Here is a 12,428-nt window from a genome sequence, read left to right as displayed (position 1 = left end):
ACAAAGGCTCTAGCAGGGGCAGGAGCTGTATAAGAACAACTGTATGCCTGCAGCAGACCCATAAGCACCCCCCAAAACACATACAATTCTCCTTCCCTTTGTGGATCCCTCTGTCTTACTCCTGCAAAAGCAAAACCAAAGTGCTTCAAATAAGAGCCTGGACAAACTTTTCTCCTTAAACCGTCTTGTTAATTTTTAAAGCAGCAGGAATTGGGCAACAGCAAGCTTAATTAGGGAGGGAAGATCTGAAAGCAGCCCAGTGTGCAGTGATTGCTGGTTGCATTTCTCAGCACCTGTTGGTACTCAGTGCCCTTCCTAAAGCGTGATTGAATTGCAGTCACAGCCAGGATAAACAGAACAGGTTGTTGTTAAGGTAGGAGAGTGCCCATGGTTAAAGGGCTGCTGTATGGGGTGGTTTCCAGCCCCATAGCTGTCCATTCTGCTGTCTGCTTAAATCAGAAGTGATGTGATGCAGACAGAGAGGTGTCTGGATTTTCTGCTTGGCTGTCCTGGATGTTATTTTGGCACAGTTTGCTGAACACCATGTTTGAATACTGAACGTGGCTGATATACCTGGGTGTGCATATAGGAGTCCAACCTTCATTGTGTGTCTTATTGTGTGTGCTCAGCTCTTCTCTTTTCACTCCCTCCATTTCCCCGTGGGTTTTGTCTGTGTATTTCTGGAATAACGAACGCACAGCCGCTGTTCTTTTGTTTCTCCTCACCCAAACAAAGCTGTCATGAGCACAGAATCACACGACTTTGCCCCCTCTGCTTTCTTGTAGGTCAGCCAACCTGCATGCCCAGTGCTGTGGGCACGCTGCCCTCCACCAGAAAATGCTGGATCTCATTCTTTCCCCCCAGTGCTGGATCTCCTGCTGCATCCCATGCAAAGCAACGAGAGTCCCTTTTATTGCTGCCATAACCACCACCCTCTCACTGCTGCTTTTTTCTTACCATTCATTCCTGTTTCTTTCTCTGCCTTTTTGGGATGCTTCAAATTGCTCCTCGATGCTGATGTGGTTTTGAGGACTGTTTGGCTGTTCCAGGGAAGTACATGCAGCTGCTTATTTGTCACTAAGGAGATCCGTGCTGAGGTTCTGCCAGGTTCTTTCCCATCCTGTTCCTGCTCAGTCCTTTTGGCCACCCATAGGGAAACGTGATATCGTCATCTCCAGTCCCTGTCATCTTCCAGTCCCCCTCATCATGATCTGCCTGAGATTGAGGGTGGATTTACAGTCCTTGGAAAAAAGGTGATTTCACTCCCTCTTGGGTCTTCTCTAATGATTCTCTGCAAATTGGGGCTGATCCTGGATTCAGGGCTGAGATTTTTTTGTTGTTCTCGTTATTGTTACAGCTTCCAAGAACTGTCCCGTGGCCTTAAATCACTGGACTGCATCTCTAAAGCAAATTGATGCGGCCTTCAAAGCGAAGCCCAAACACTCATAGCTCATGTTCTTGGCATCGCCTGTTTCAGATCACTTAGAGGGTATGTCTGTGTTGTTCTCAAACTGAAGCATTGTTGGTATCCTGTTGTCTTGAATCCCTTTAAAACTGCAAAATGCAGAACACATCCATATATCCCACATGCAGATCATGGCAGGAAAGCAAAGAAGCCGATGTAGACTTGTTTTCTTCCTGATGCTCCCTTAGAAATGAATGTTGTAACGTTTTTGTTAGGCAAAGGCTGCATTGATGACAGTTGAAGCTCCTTAAGGGGGCTCAACCCTGGAGGCATTTGTCATCCCTTCAGTGGAAGGTGGAGGTTAAAAGCTGACAGTTGATTGTTAGATAAATTTTTGCATTATTTCCATATTCCAGTGGGTTTTTTCACCTGGCTTTGAGCAGTGATGGGGGAGGCTGGTTATGGGGGGGGGGGGGGGGGGGGGAACCAACATGTGAATTATGGATGTGCAAATCACTGCTGCATTCCTGGCAGGGAACTGCTCAGGTAACAGCTCTGGGCCTGTTCTAATGATGGTGTCATGGTAGGATATATTGGAGTGGAGGTGAGTAAGAGGAGGTGGTGGGACACATCATGAATGCATGGAACTGAGAGAGGATGAGTAGTGCCTATTCTCCCCCATGCAAAGTGTGGCGCTGAAAGGTGACCTTAAGTTTGGGTGCACTTAAGAGAGGCTTCTGCAATCCGGGAAGTCAGGTTTGGGCTAAAACCCATTGGGGTTGAGGATAGGATTATAGGATATTATATATAGGATAGGTATTTTGCTGTTATCAAGGATAGTGGGCCATGGTGGTGTTGATCTGATGGTCAGATAAGATGATCTCAGTGGTCTTTTTCAAGCTTAACGATGCTGTTACTCTTTTTAGGACGTAATTTAGTGGGCATGGTGGTGAATGGTTAATGGTTGGACTGGAAGATCCTAGAGCTATTTTCTAACCATATTAATTCTATGATAGCTCCAAGTCACTGGAAGAAGAAGGAGGAAGGAACCTAAAGTCTTGATGGGAGACTCTTGGAGTGTGGGCAGAAACTTCCTTGGAGGTGTGGTTTTCTCAGCTGCCTGCTGTTCTTTATATATAAAAGGGGAAAAAACATAAAAGTGTGCCACTAAAGCAGTTACCCATGTCCTCGACTGACCTCTAGCATGGTCAACTAATACATGCAATGTTGAAACAGCTGATGAATTATTAACTTCGGTGCTGTGGTGTCTCTTGGCCGTTGGTGTTATGTTGATTCGTCTCGATGGTGGCGGGGCTGGTCGTGTTTTAGAGCTGTGAAATGAAGCATTGGGGCTGAGGACAATGTCCAATGAGACACCCACTTTTTTTGTGTGTGCTCTGATAAGAGCATAAACCAGGACTGATAGAAGCTCGAATGAGATGTTGCTCTTTGAAGTGTCCCTGGGTAGATGTGGCACTGAAGGATGTGGTTTGGTGGGTGTAGGTAGACATGGTTAGACTGGATGCTCTTAGTGGTCTTTCCAACTTAAATCATAGTATGGCTTGTATTGGAGGGGACCTTAAAATATCATTTATTTCCAACCCCACTGCCATGGACAGGGTTGCCAACCACTAGATCAGGCTGCCCAGGATCCCATCCAGCCTGGCCTTGAATGCCTCCAGGAGCATAATGCATTCATGACTCTATGATTCTGTTTAGGAACGTGGCTTAGTGGGTGTGGTGGTGATGGATTGATGGCTGGATTTGATGACCTTAGTGGTCTTTCCAACCTTTTATTGTTCTTTACCTTTTGTAAAGAGTTCAATTTTATGGATCTAAATAGGATTAGAAAAGCGCTACCAAGGTGTAGTTAATATTTGGTGGCTGGCATGGATGTGATATAAGAGCTGAGGCTCAGTTTTAAGGACAAATAAAGCTGCTCCTTTGAGTTGTGCTCATTCAGCTGTGAATGGCTTGGAGCCAGGTCATTTTCTTTTGCAAAGAATCAGATTTGGCTTTCAATGTGTGGAGAGTTGGTTGAGTTTGGGGTTGGTTTCTTGATGTGTTTTTCTTTTAAACTCAGAATTAAACTTGGGAGATGTGCACCAAGAGCAATGCTTTTAAACAGTGGTGGAATGGAACCATGAAATCAATGTGGAGTTTGTGATAGAAGGAGTTAATGATAGATGCCATCCAAAATGTGTCCTCGTGTCCTGGCTGATCCCAAACTGTTTTATTTTGAGGGATGATTCCTTTTTTAGGGGCAGAGAGAGGTATCTCCTGGCTGATGCCTTCAATCAAAACTTCATTAGTGGGAGACTTCAGAGCAGGTGGAAGGTAAAGCCCTTTTAGTGTGTCCTGTCTGCTTGAAGCCAAATGAAAACTGTTTTTTCTCCCATCTAGTGCCATTAATTCAAGCTGGCCGACCTGCCCTCCCCAATCTTTAAAGCCAGTCCAACTGAATGCGAATACCGAGGGATGGTATCATGTAGCACAAGCTTTAAACCTCACAATAATCAGGCTGCTTTCCTGCTGAGGTCATTTGTGACAGAGGGGTCCTGTGTACAGGGATATGTGGCAGTGCAATGCTTCCCAAAGCATCTCCATGACTTAGGGGGGGGGGTTGGGAAAGGAGATGTCCTGAGCTAATTTCAGTGGAAGTTTGGGAATGGCCTTGCCTTGTAATCCTCTAATTTATAAGACTGTAAACTGGAGGAATGAAAGAGCCCTTCCAGGAGCAAAGGCACAAATGTTCAGTCTAACAGATGTGACTCAGCACGGTGATGCTGGCTGCTCTTCAGTTGCTGCCCAGCGCACTCCCTCCTTTTTCCCTTTAAGACCTGCCACGAGGAAAGCAGTGGGAATAAGGGAGCAGAACGCTCTGCACTTTGTTGAACAGCCTGCCATGGTGGGGAACTCGATCCTCCCAGCAAGCAGAGGAATCCGCGTGTGGTTATTGGGGTAAGCTCAGATCCCAAAAGGAGAACACGACAACGGTGATAGGCAGTACAGGAGTTGAGATGTCCGAAATCAGATCCTTGTAATGCAGCACCAGAGCCTGTGTTCCTTGAAAGGGAAGGTATGCACCGAGGTGTCAGCTCACCCTCCTCTGTCCCATGCAGACCGTGCAGGGAAGTGTCCTGCTATGAGCTGCTGCTTGCTTTTTTAGGATTGTGGGCACTAATGAGCTCGTGTGCCTGGCATTGGGTTAAAACAGATTCTGGCTTGCTTGTAGCTGGTGAGAAAGTTACGTTAGGTTGTGTTTTATGTTTTACTTCTTTGTTTCTGCCGTGTGTTCTTTTGTTTGATGTGAGCAGAAGGTAAAGGTAAGTTTATACACGTGGTGTTTGGGCCAAGAAGGATGAGAGTTCACCAGCAAATAGCCACGCTCTGTTAACTTACCCAAAGGCCAGTGAGAAGAACAGGGGGAATCCCACAGCTCTAGTTGTGCAAACCTGAAGAAGTATATCCCTATGGCTTCAGCAAGTGAACCCATAAGCCCCATTTTGATTAGCAGTTGAATTTCCCCAGGGTCATGAGATTTGCATCGTGCCAAATGGGGAAAAAGATATACATGTATTATGTACAGGCTGCCCAGAGAGGTTGTGGGTGCCCCATCCATCCATGGAGATGTTCAAGGCCAGGTTGGATGGAGCCCTGGGCAGCCTGGGCTGGTATGAAATGTAGAGGCTGGTGACCCTGCCTGTGGCAGAGGAGTTGGAGCTTCGTGATCCTTGAGGTCCCTTCCAACCCAAGCCATTCTGTGATGATTCTATTGTAAACCTGAGCTGCTTTACAGTGAGGTGCTCAGGATCACCTTTACAGGGTGATTTTTGTTGTAAAAAGGAGAACCTTTCATCGCTTCAGCATGATGCATGGGGGAAAAATACTGCAGGTTAAGCAAAGATCTGTGTGTTACGCCTGCTTAGTCATACCCAGAAACGTGTTCTGTGGGGTTAGTTGTGCAGAGAGCAATTTCAGACTTGTGCAAAGGTGCCTTGGGAGATCCCAAGCACTTTTTGCACCTCTACATATGGTCTCAGTGCTTCCTATGCTTCTTAGTCTTCCTTTTGCTTTTAACTGGAGTTGGCTGTAGGGATCGATGAGGAACTGCTTTAGGTCTGCCCTGATGTCTCTTGTCACAACCAAAAGTTTTACTCCTCTACTAAAAGAGTATTGCGTGGTTTGATGTCGTTTCCTTTTTTGGACTTCATTTTGCCTGCTTGCAAGAGCTTCCTGTGCAGCCTGGCTGGGGTGTAACTGGATTCTGCAGGCTGCATTAGGGCTTTTTTGTGGTTTTATTGCTGGTTGGTTGTTGTTTTTTTTCAGAGCCTCTGAATACATCCAGGTTACTGAGCCCTTAAATTGTCCTTCCTGCCTTTTAGTGGCTCCCAAAGTCACTTTCTTTGCTTCCTCCCTGAAGCCCAACGTTAGTTAGGCCAGTTTATTCTCAGAAGCTTTCTGTAGGCTTGAGTGGTACAAGAAGCATTGTGAGACATGAAAGCTTTGTAATCCCCTATGGCTTTTATTTCTAATAACTGGGAATCTACTGCTGAATGCTAGGAGAGCCCACTGCCAGCTTTGAAGGCTTTTACATTCCTTCCCAAAGAGCTTCCAGCAGGAGATGTCCCTTCATTCTTCAACAAGATGCAGGATGGATCAGCAGATCAGAAGCCGAAGCTGCTGGGCTCAATCCGTGCCACTGCTTTTGGGTTGGAATTGATAACTGCTTCTCACCATTCCTTTCTGAAGTCACCCAGGAGCTACAAAGGCTCTGCAGCACTCACGTCCTTCTCACTAGACCTGAATGGAGCTGACCAGGCTGTCACATGAGTCACAGAAACCCACATCAGCCGTTTTTAGGTCATTGCCAGACGGGGCTAAATTTAGCAGATGAGCCACAAGTGTGAGGCTTTGCATCCAGCTCCTGCCTTACAGTTTCCCTACAACTGCCCTACAACTCCTCGTACATCTCTTAAAGGTGAGGGATGAGATTCTCCACCCCTTTTCTGTTCTGAATCCCACAGAGCACCGCCAAGACTTGCTTGCGGAGTTGCTCAGTGACAACGTATGAAGCAGAAGAAGGGAAGAGCACAGTAATAGGATCTGGAGCTTTTCACCTCACGGATTATTGCTTTGAATCCTTGTCTGGGTTGCCAGTGACGCTTCCCTGGGAGGAGAAACCCGATGGTTTATCATCCAGCTGCATCCACAGCCACATTTCAATGCTCCTGAAGGTGTGTGCCAGTCTGGGGGGGAACAGCTCACACCTGGGGCACCTGAAGCAAAAAACATCCCCAACCATCTGCTCTTTCAAGCCCCACATCTCTGCTAAAATAGTCAGGAGCAAAGGAAGGGGGGAAGAATAATACTTCTGCTGACAGCACAGTGGGAAGTTTCAGCCCTGCTGAGAGTGATGTGCTGGTTGTGCAGTCCCAAGCTGTTCTGTATTTTAACTTCATCAGTCGTTTCTGGGTTCTGATTGTTTGCAGCAGCACGTTGGTTCATTAGGGTTGGGGTTTTTTTTTCTTTCTTGTGTGTGCGTGTGGATTAGAAATATTGTCATCAAAACCGGCTTCGAGTGTGTCAAGTTGTCTTCATTCTGATCTATGAAAGGAGGCTGCGATAAATGTGTGGCTTTGAAAGTCTCGCTGGGTCTGCTGGAGGTCACCTGTAATTCAGAGCATCTGGCAGAGGTCAATGCTGGGCTTTTTGTTCTGTGGCATTGCCAGCTTTGGGGGTTTTTTATCAGCCCTTCATTTGAAGGAGGAGACACTTCAAACTCGGTGACAAAATCCCACTTTTCAGGCAGCTGCACCGCTAACGACTGAACTGTGTTAATTAGTTCTTAGTGCGGTGGTGTTCCTTTGTCCCTTCTATAATGATGACTCAAACAGATGATGTCAAGGAATCTTCTGTTTCAGCTGAATTTTAACTAATTATAAGAAATCTTTGCCTTTGCTTTCCAAAGCTCAGGAATGGTCTAAGAGCTCGGAATCGCAGTGGGCCAACAATAGCATTTGTTTTGATAGAATGGCTTGTATTACGATGATGCGTGCAAAACTCGATTACAGAGTTCATTTTAAAATGAACTGCTTTTATCAGCCACGTGACAAACTTTCAGGTATTGCTGCTCCTGCAGGGAATAGCTCGAGGCAAGCTCTTGTCCCCTGGCAATCAGAAATCCACGGACATAAATTGGGATGGTTCATTTGTATAACCCCCCCAGGCTCTTGTCTCTGCTTAACTGATGTGACTCTCGTTAGGGAATTGGGAGAGAAGGAGATAATTAAGCTTGGACAGATGGACTAGGACAGGCTCTTGGCTTGGAAACAAGGGGGCTGGATGATGTGCTCCTGACCTGGGGAAGCAGGGCAGGGTGAGTTTGTGTTTGCCCATCCCAAAATGGACTTTGTGCTTTAGGATGAGAGACACGGGGACTGCTTACCCCCAAGTGCTCTGAGATTATCAGAGGGGAAAGCACCTCCCAAATGCCGCTGGAGAAAGCTCTTGCTTTCCCCCCAGGCTCAGGGAGGTTGTTTCAGAGGAAACTGCCTGCTCAAAGCACTGAGGACTGTATGTTCCTAATGCTTTTAGCAACGCCGGCTGCTGGTTCTGCTGGCTGCGCTTCTGTTTATAAAAAAGAAACAAACCAACAAAAACAAACAACACCTTTTTCCCTTCCTGCTATTGTGGTGGTGCCAAAGCAGCTTTGATGTACCCCTGCAAGAGGCTGAGATGGGGATTTGACTTGCTGAGGGCCAGCCTGGGTGCCGTGGTTTTGCTCCTGCAGCTGCCAAACCCAAGACTCACTCTGCAAGGCATTAAAGAGAAGGTATTTCATGTAACCCAGTGCAACATGGAGGGGTTCCCAGCACCAAAGCACCCCCTGTTCCAGGTGCCCATGAGGTCTTATTGGTAGCTGTTGAGCTGGAACTTGCTGCTGTATTCACAGCCCTGAACAAAGGCCCAAATGCTTTGTTGGATTCTTCCTTGGCAACCTCTTTGCTGTCCCTAAAAGCTTGCCTTTCTGCTGCACAAGGAAGCTGGTGTGGGGATCATTGTTAAGCTCTGAGCATTGCTTTTTCATGTCTTCCTCTCGAACACAACGTATCTTCAGACCTTAAACGCCAGGAAAATCCTTTACAGTTAATCCTTTGGGAAAGGTCAAAAAACCCTTCGAAGAGCTCCGGACTTTTACAAATGCTCATTAAAGAGATGAGGATTTAAGTTCCTATCATCAGCTTTTCTACCAAGAATTGGATATGAGAGGGATTGCTGCGAGGCTGGCTGAAGCATCGAACTGATTTCCTAAATTTCCAAGGGTGAAAAACGAAGTGAACTCTTTGCAGGTGGTTTGGCCACTATCCAATGAAGTTGTGCTATGGTTATGCTTAGTGACTTGATGGTTGGGAAATGGCGTGACTGGACCCCGTGCTTAACCTTGGAGTATGTCTCTATTGTTGTTTATTGGAAGTTGACCTGACTTAGCCTCAGCTTCGAGACCGGATGCGGAATCACGGAATCATTAAGGTTGGAAAAGACCTCTAAGGTCACCAAGTCCAACCCCATCCCACTCCCACCATGTCCATCTGTGCCTTCACATCCAGGGATGGCAACTCCACCCCCTCCCTGGGCAGTTTGTTCCATTGCCTCACCACTCTTTCAGAGAAGAATTTTCCTCATATCCAACCTGAAAGCTGAGGTCTTTATGAACATTTTTATGAACAAAACCCCTAAATACGGGTGACCACATAGATTGAAAAAGTAGGGCAAAATCACTGTGCATCTCATCTGTGTGCATTGGGACCTTCCAAGTATCTATGGGATCTGCAGAGGAAGCACTACAGTGTTCCACTGAATGCTAAGAATATGAGGAAGTGGTTTAATAGAGGTGACAGTGGTGTGTTGGGTTGCTGTAGGTATTTGTGTGCTAAACTGAAGCTCCTACACCTTTTCTTTAAGCACAGCTGAAGTCGTTTCGTGGTACATTGCATTTTACTTGATATTTTTACCTTTTTTTTATTATAGATGACCTGGAAAGAAAGAAAACAGCATCTGCAAACTTTGATTGCTGTGTGTAGCCAAGGTCTGAAAGGTGCTCATTCCTAAATCCCTTTCTTTGGTCTGAGAGCAAACACTGTCTGCTCTGTGTTGGAAACTGCAGTTGTCATAACTCTACCAGTTCAGATCTAGGTGTCCAAAACTTCCTTTCTAACCTCTAGGTCATTTGTTTGGTGTAAAAACCCAGATACTGTTTGTGTATGGAAAGTACCATTTGAGCTGCTCCTCTAGAATATGTTTTCCTGAGATATCTTTTTTTCTTTAGAGTTGTAAAGACTTCATTCAGGATGTTACAATCCCATCCCTGCAGGCATTCAAGGCCAGGCTGGATGTGGCTCTGGGCAGCCTGGGCTGCTGGTTGGCGACCCTGTACATAGCAAGGGGTTGGAACTGGATAATCATTGTGGTCCTTTTCAACCCAGGCCATTCTATGATTCTATGAACTTCAGATGCAATATTTCAGATGTGCCTTTATGTGATGTGGATGCTGAATCAGCAGGCCCCTTAATGATGGTATTGAGTTAATGGACATACCTAGGCAAAATGAATTGTGCTGATAATAAGTGGGCAGCCCCATGGGTGTTGTTCATCCCATAGGTTTTTCCTATGGATGGTTTTTCCTATGGTTTTTCGTGAGTCACTGTGCGTTGTCTGCTGAAAAGGAAGAGCAAAACTGATTTTGTTCTTGAAAAAACATGCGTTTCTAGTAAAGAAGGAACAGAAATCCACAGGTGTCACGGTGTGATGTGCCCCGAAACAAGCACATGGGTCTGGAGGGGCATCATTTGTTACTTCAGATTGGGCTGTTAAGAGGAGGTAGGAAACCCAGCTTGAAGCCACACTGTGGCTCTTCCCCTATATTACGTGAGGTCATAGGATCATTGAGTTGGCTTGAGTTGGAAGGTTCCTACCCCTTGTTCCGATCCCCATCCACTTCGGTGTTTCAGTTTACAATTCAAACACAGCTCGTTCTGCCTGTTGTTGTGAATGGGTGTTGCTGCCTCAGTTCTAAAGATGGAGGTTTAATCATTTGCAAAACACTTTAAAAACTATTAACAAAAAAACCCAAGCCATGCAGATGTGACCCTGATGAGCAAGAAATACATTGTGGGCTGTATCTGTGTGCTCTTCGCATATGCTGGTGTAGGGTTGGAAGAAGACTTTGGGATATTTGTAGGAGGCATCCCATTGTGAAGTGTCTTTTACAACAATTCTCCTCACTTTCATTTCTTATAAAGGGGAGCAAAGAGGATTCCACTTCCAGAACAGGGAACTGTCCAGCGTCAAAGCATCTTCCAATTCAACCCAATATAGCTCTGAGTAGAACAGGTAACTGTCCAGTGTCAAAGCATCTTCAAATTCAACCCAGTTGAATCTGAGTTTACCAGAAGAAAAAGATTTGCTTTGACACTTTTCCTCCCTCCCCCCCCATGAAGCTTTTCATCTCATTCAGAATCAAAAGCTTGAGATCTATTTCTGGATTTCTCATAAATGAAAGCTCTTGCAGTAGCTCAGCTGCTGACCTCCTCTGCATCTGTCTGTGTTGACTACAAACATGTCGTGTCCCAGGGGCTTTGCAGCCGGTGAGATATTGTGTGTATATATATGTATATATATATGCTGCTGTTACCGAGGTGGCAGTTTCTAAATGACTGTGTAGGTTTCTTGGAGTGGAAAAAAAAAAACACAACATGTTGGTAAAGCCTACAGAAAGCTTCACTTGTGGGAAAGGAATATTCTTAGAACACTTATGTCTTTGGGAAGCCAAAAGTGATGTATTGTAACTGCAGGAACGTATGAGAAGCCTCCTGCTTTCAGGAGAGCTGATATATTCTTGTTAAATGCCCATCTGACCCGTGGTTAAATCTTAGATGTGGTATCAGGTGTAGCACATGTTGGGAGCCAGGCTCTCCATTCTGTGGTTTTACAGCATCTTAAATTCTCTCAGAGAAAGGTAATCAACTGTACTGAGCCCAACTGGAAAAAGAAACGGTTTTGTTTTCTCCCCTTCTGCTGTTTCACTCCAAATGCACTTGAAATTTCTGGCTTGTTTGAGAAGTTTGATTATTATTCGTGCGTTAAATGCTCCGTTCCACCACTATGTACAATCTCCATAGTAACAAACTTCTCTTGATGGAAGCCGTGGCAATGCAAACATATCTCATGGCTCAGCTCTGGGGCAGGTGTGTGGCCATGTAAATTAACACTGCTGCCTTCAGGGCTTCTGGATGTGACTTTGGTTTCTCCTGTGGCTGTGGATGTCAGCGTGTTGAATTCTGTGCTGTGCAGTGGCTCTGGTTTGGTGGCTGAGAGTGCAAGGTACCCATTTATTTCCCTTTGTTCCTGCCTGGTGAGCTGCTGTATGGAACTCTTTTGTAAGGGTCTGTGTTCCTGTACCATTGATCTACATTATGTCTACCTTGCTATTCCTTCCTGATAGGATGTCATCTTCAAACCAGCTGTTATAGAACGGCCTGGGTTGAAAAAGACCACAATGATCATCTGGTTTCCACCCCCTGTTATGTGCATGGGTCACCAACCACCAGGCCAGGCTGCCCAGAGCCACATCCAGCCTGGCCTTGAATGCCTGCAGGGATGGGGCATCCACAACCTGCTTGGTAACCTTTTCCAGTGTTATCTCCAACTAGGATCCATTTAAAAAATTCACTTATCACAGGTACTTATTATAGACTAAATGCACTTAAATTCTCTTCGTTCAGTGTCCTCTCTCATTTAGATTTGAATAAGCTTCATTTCCTGGTGCTTGTGGAGGGAATGTTGCTGTTGTGTTATAGTTGTGGGTTGGGTTGGAAGGAGGCTTAAATATCATAGAAGGATTAGAATGGTTTGGGTTGGAATGGACCTTAAGGACAATTGAATGTTGGAATGGTTTGGGTTGGAAGGGACCATAGAGACTATGGAATGATTGGGTTGGAAGGGACCTTAAAGATCATAGAAT

The 12,428-nt window shown here is 45.7% G+C and overlaps 1 protein-coding gene across 10 annotated transcripts in view; it reads left to right on the top strand.

Annotated features, from left to right (window-relative positions):
- Positions 1-12,428, top strand: part of UBE2H (ubiquitin conjugating enzyme E2 H) — a 37,746-nt gene that overhangs the window by 3,591 nt on the left and 21,727 nt on the right. For 3 of the 10 annotated variants that reach the window (XR_014932797.1, XR_014932798.1, XR_014932799.1), the window contains exons 1-3: positions 4,360-4,484; positions 6,433-6,642; positions 11,910-12,087. Coding sequence is in view for 6 of the 10 variants with exons in the window: in XM_085511459.1 (XP_085367585.1) it covers positions 2,467-2,506; positions 3,667-3,742; positions 4,244-4,366 (239 nt within the window). In the remaining 4 variants the exon portion in view is untranslated. The other 7 variants (XM_085511464.1, XM_085511484.1, XM_015856474.2 and 4 more) reach the window with 7 other exon arrangements.

This window comes from Coturnix japonica, chromosome 1 (assembly GCF_054131305.1).
Source record: "Coturnix japonica strain WE chromosome 1, WE-NBRP24, whole genome shotgun sequence".
NCBI classification, from domain to species: Eukaryota; Metazoa; Chordata; class Aves; order Galliformes; family Phasianidae; genus Coturnix; species Coturnix japonica.
The sequence above is the reverse complement of the archived record's forward strand: the minus strand, read 5'-3'. Positions and strand labels throughout refer to the sequence as shown.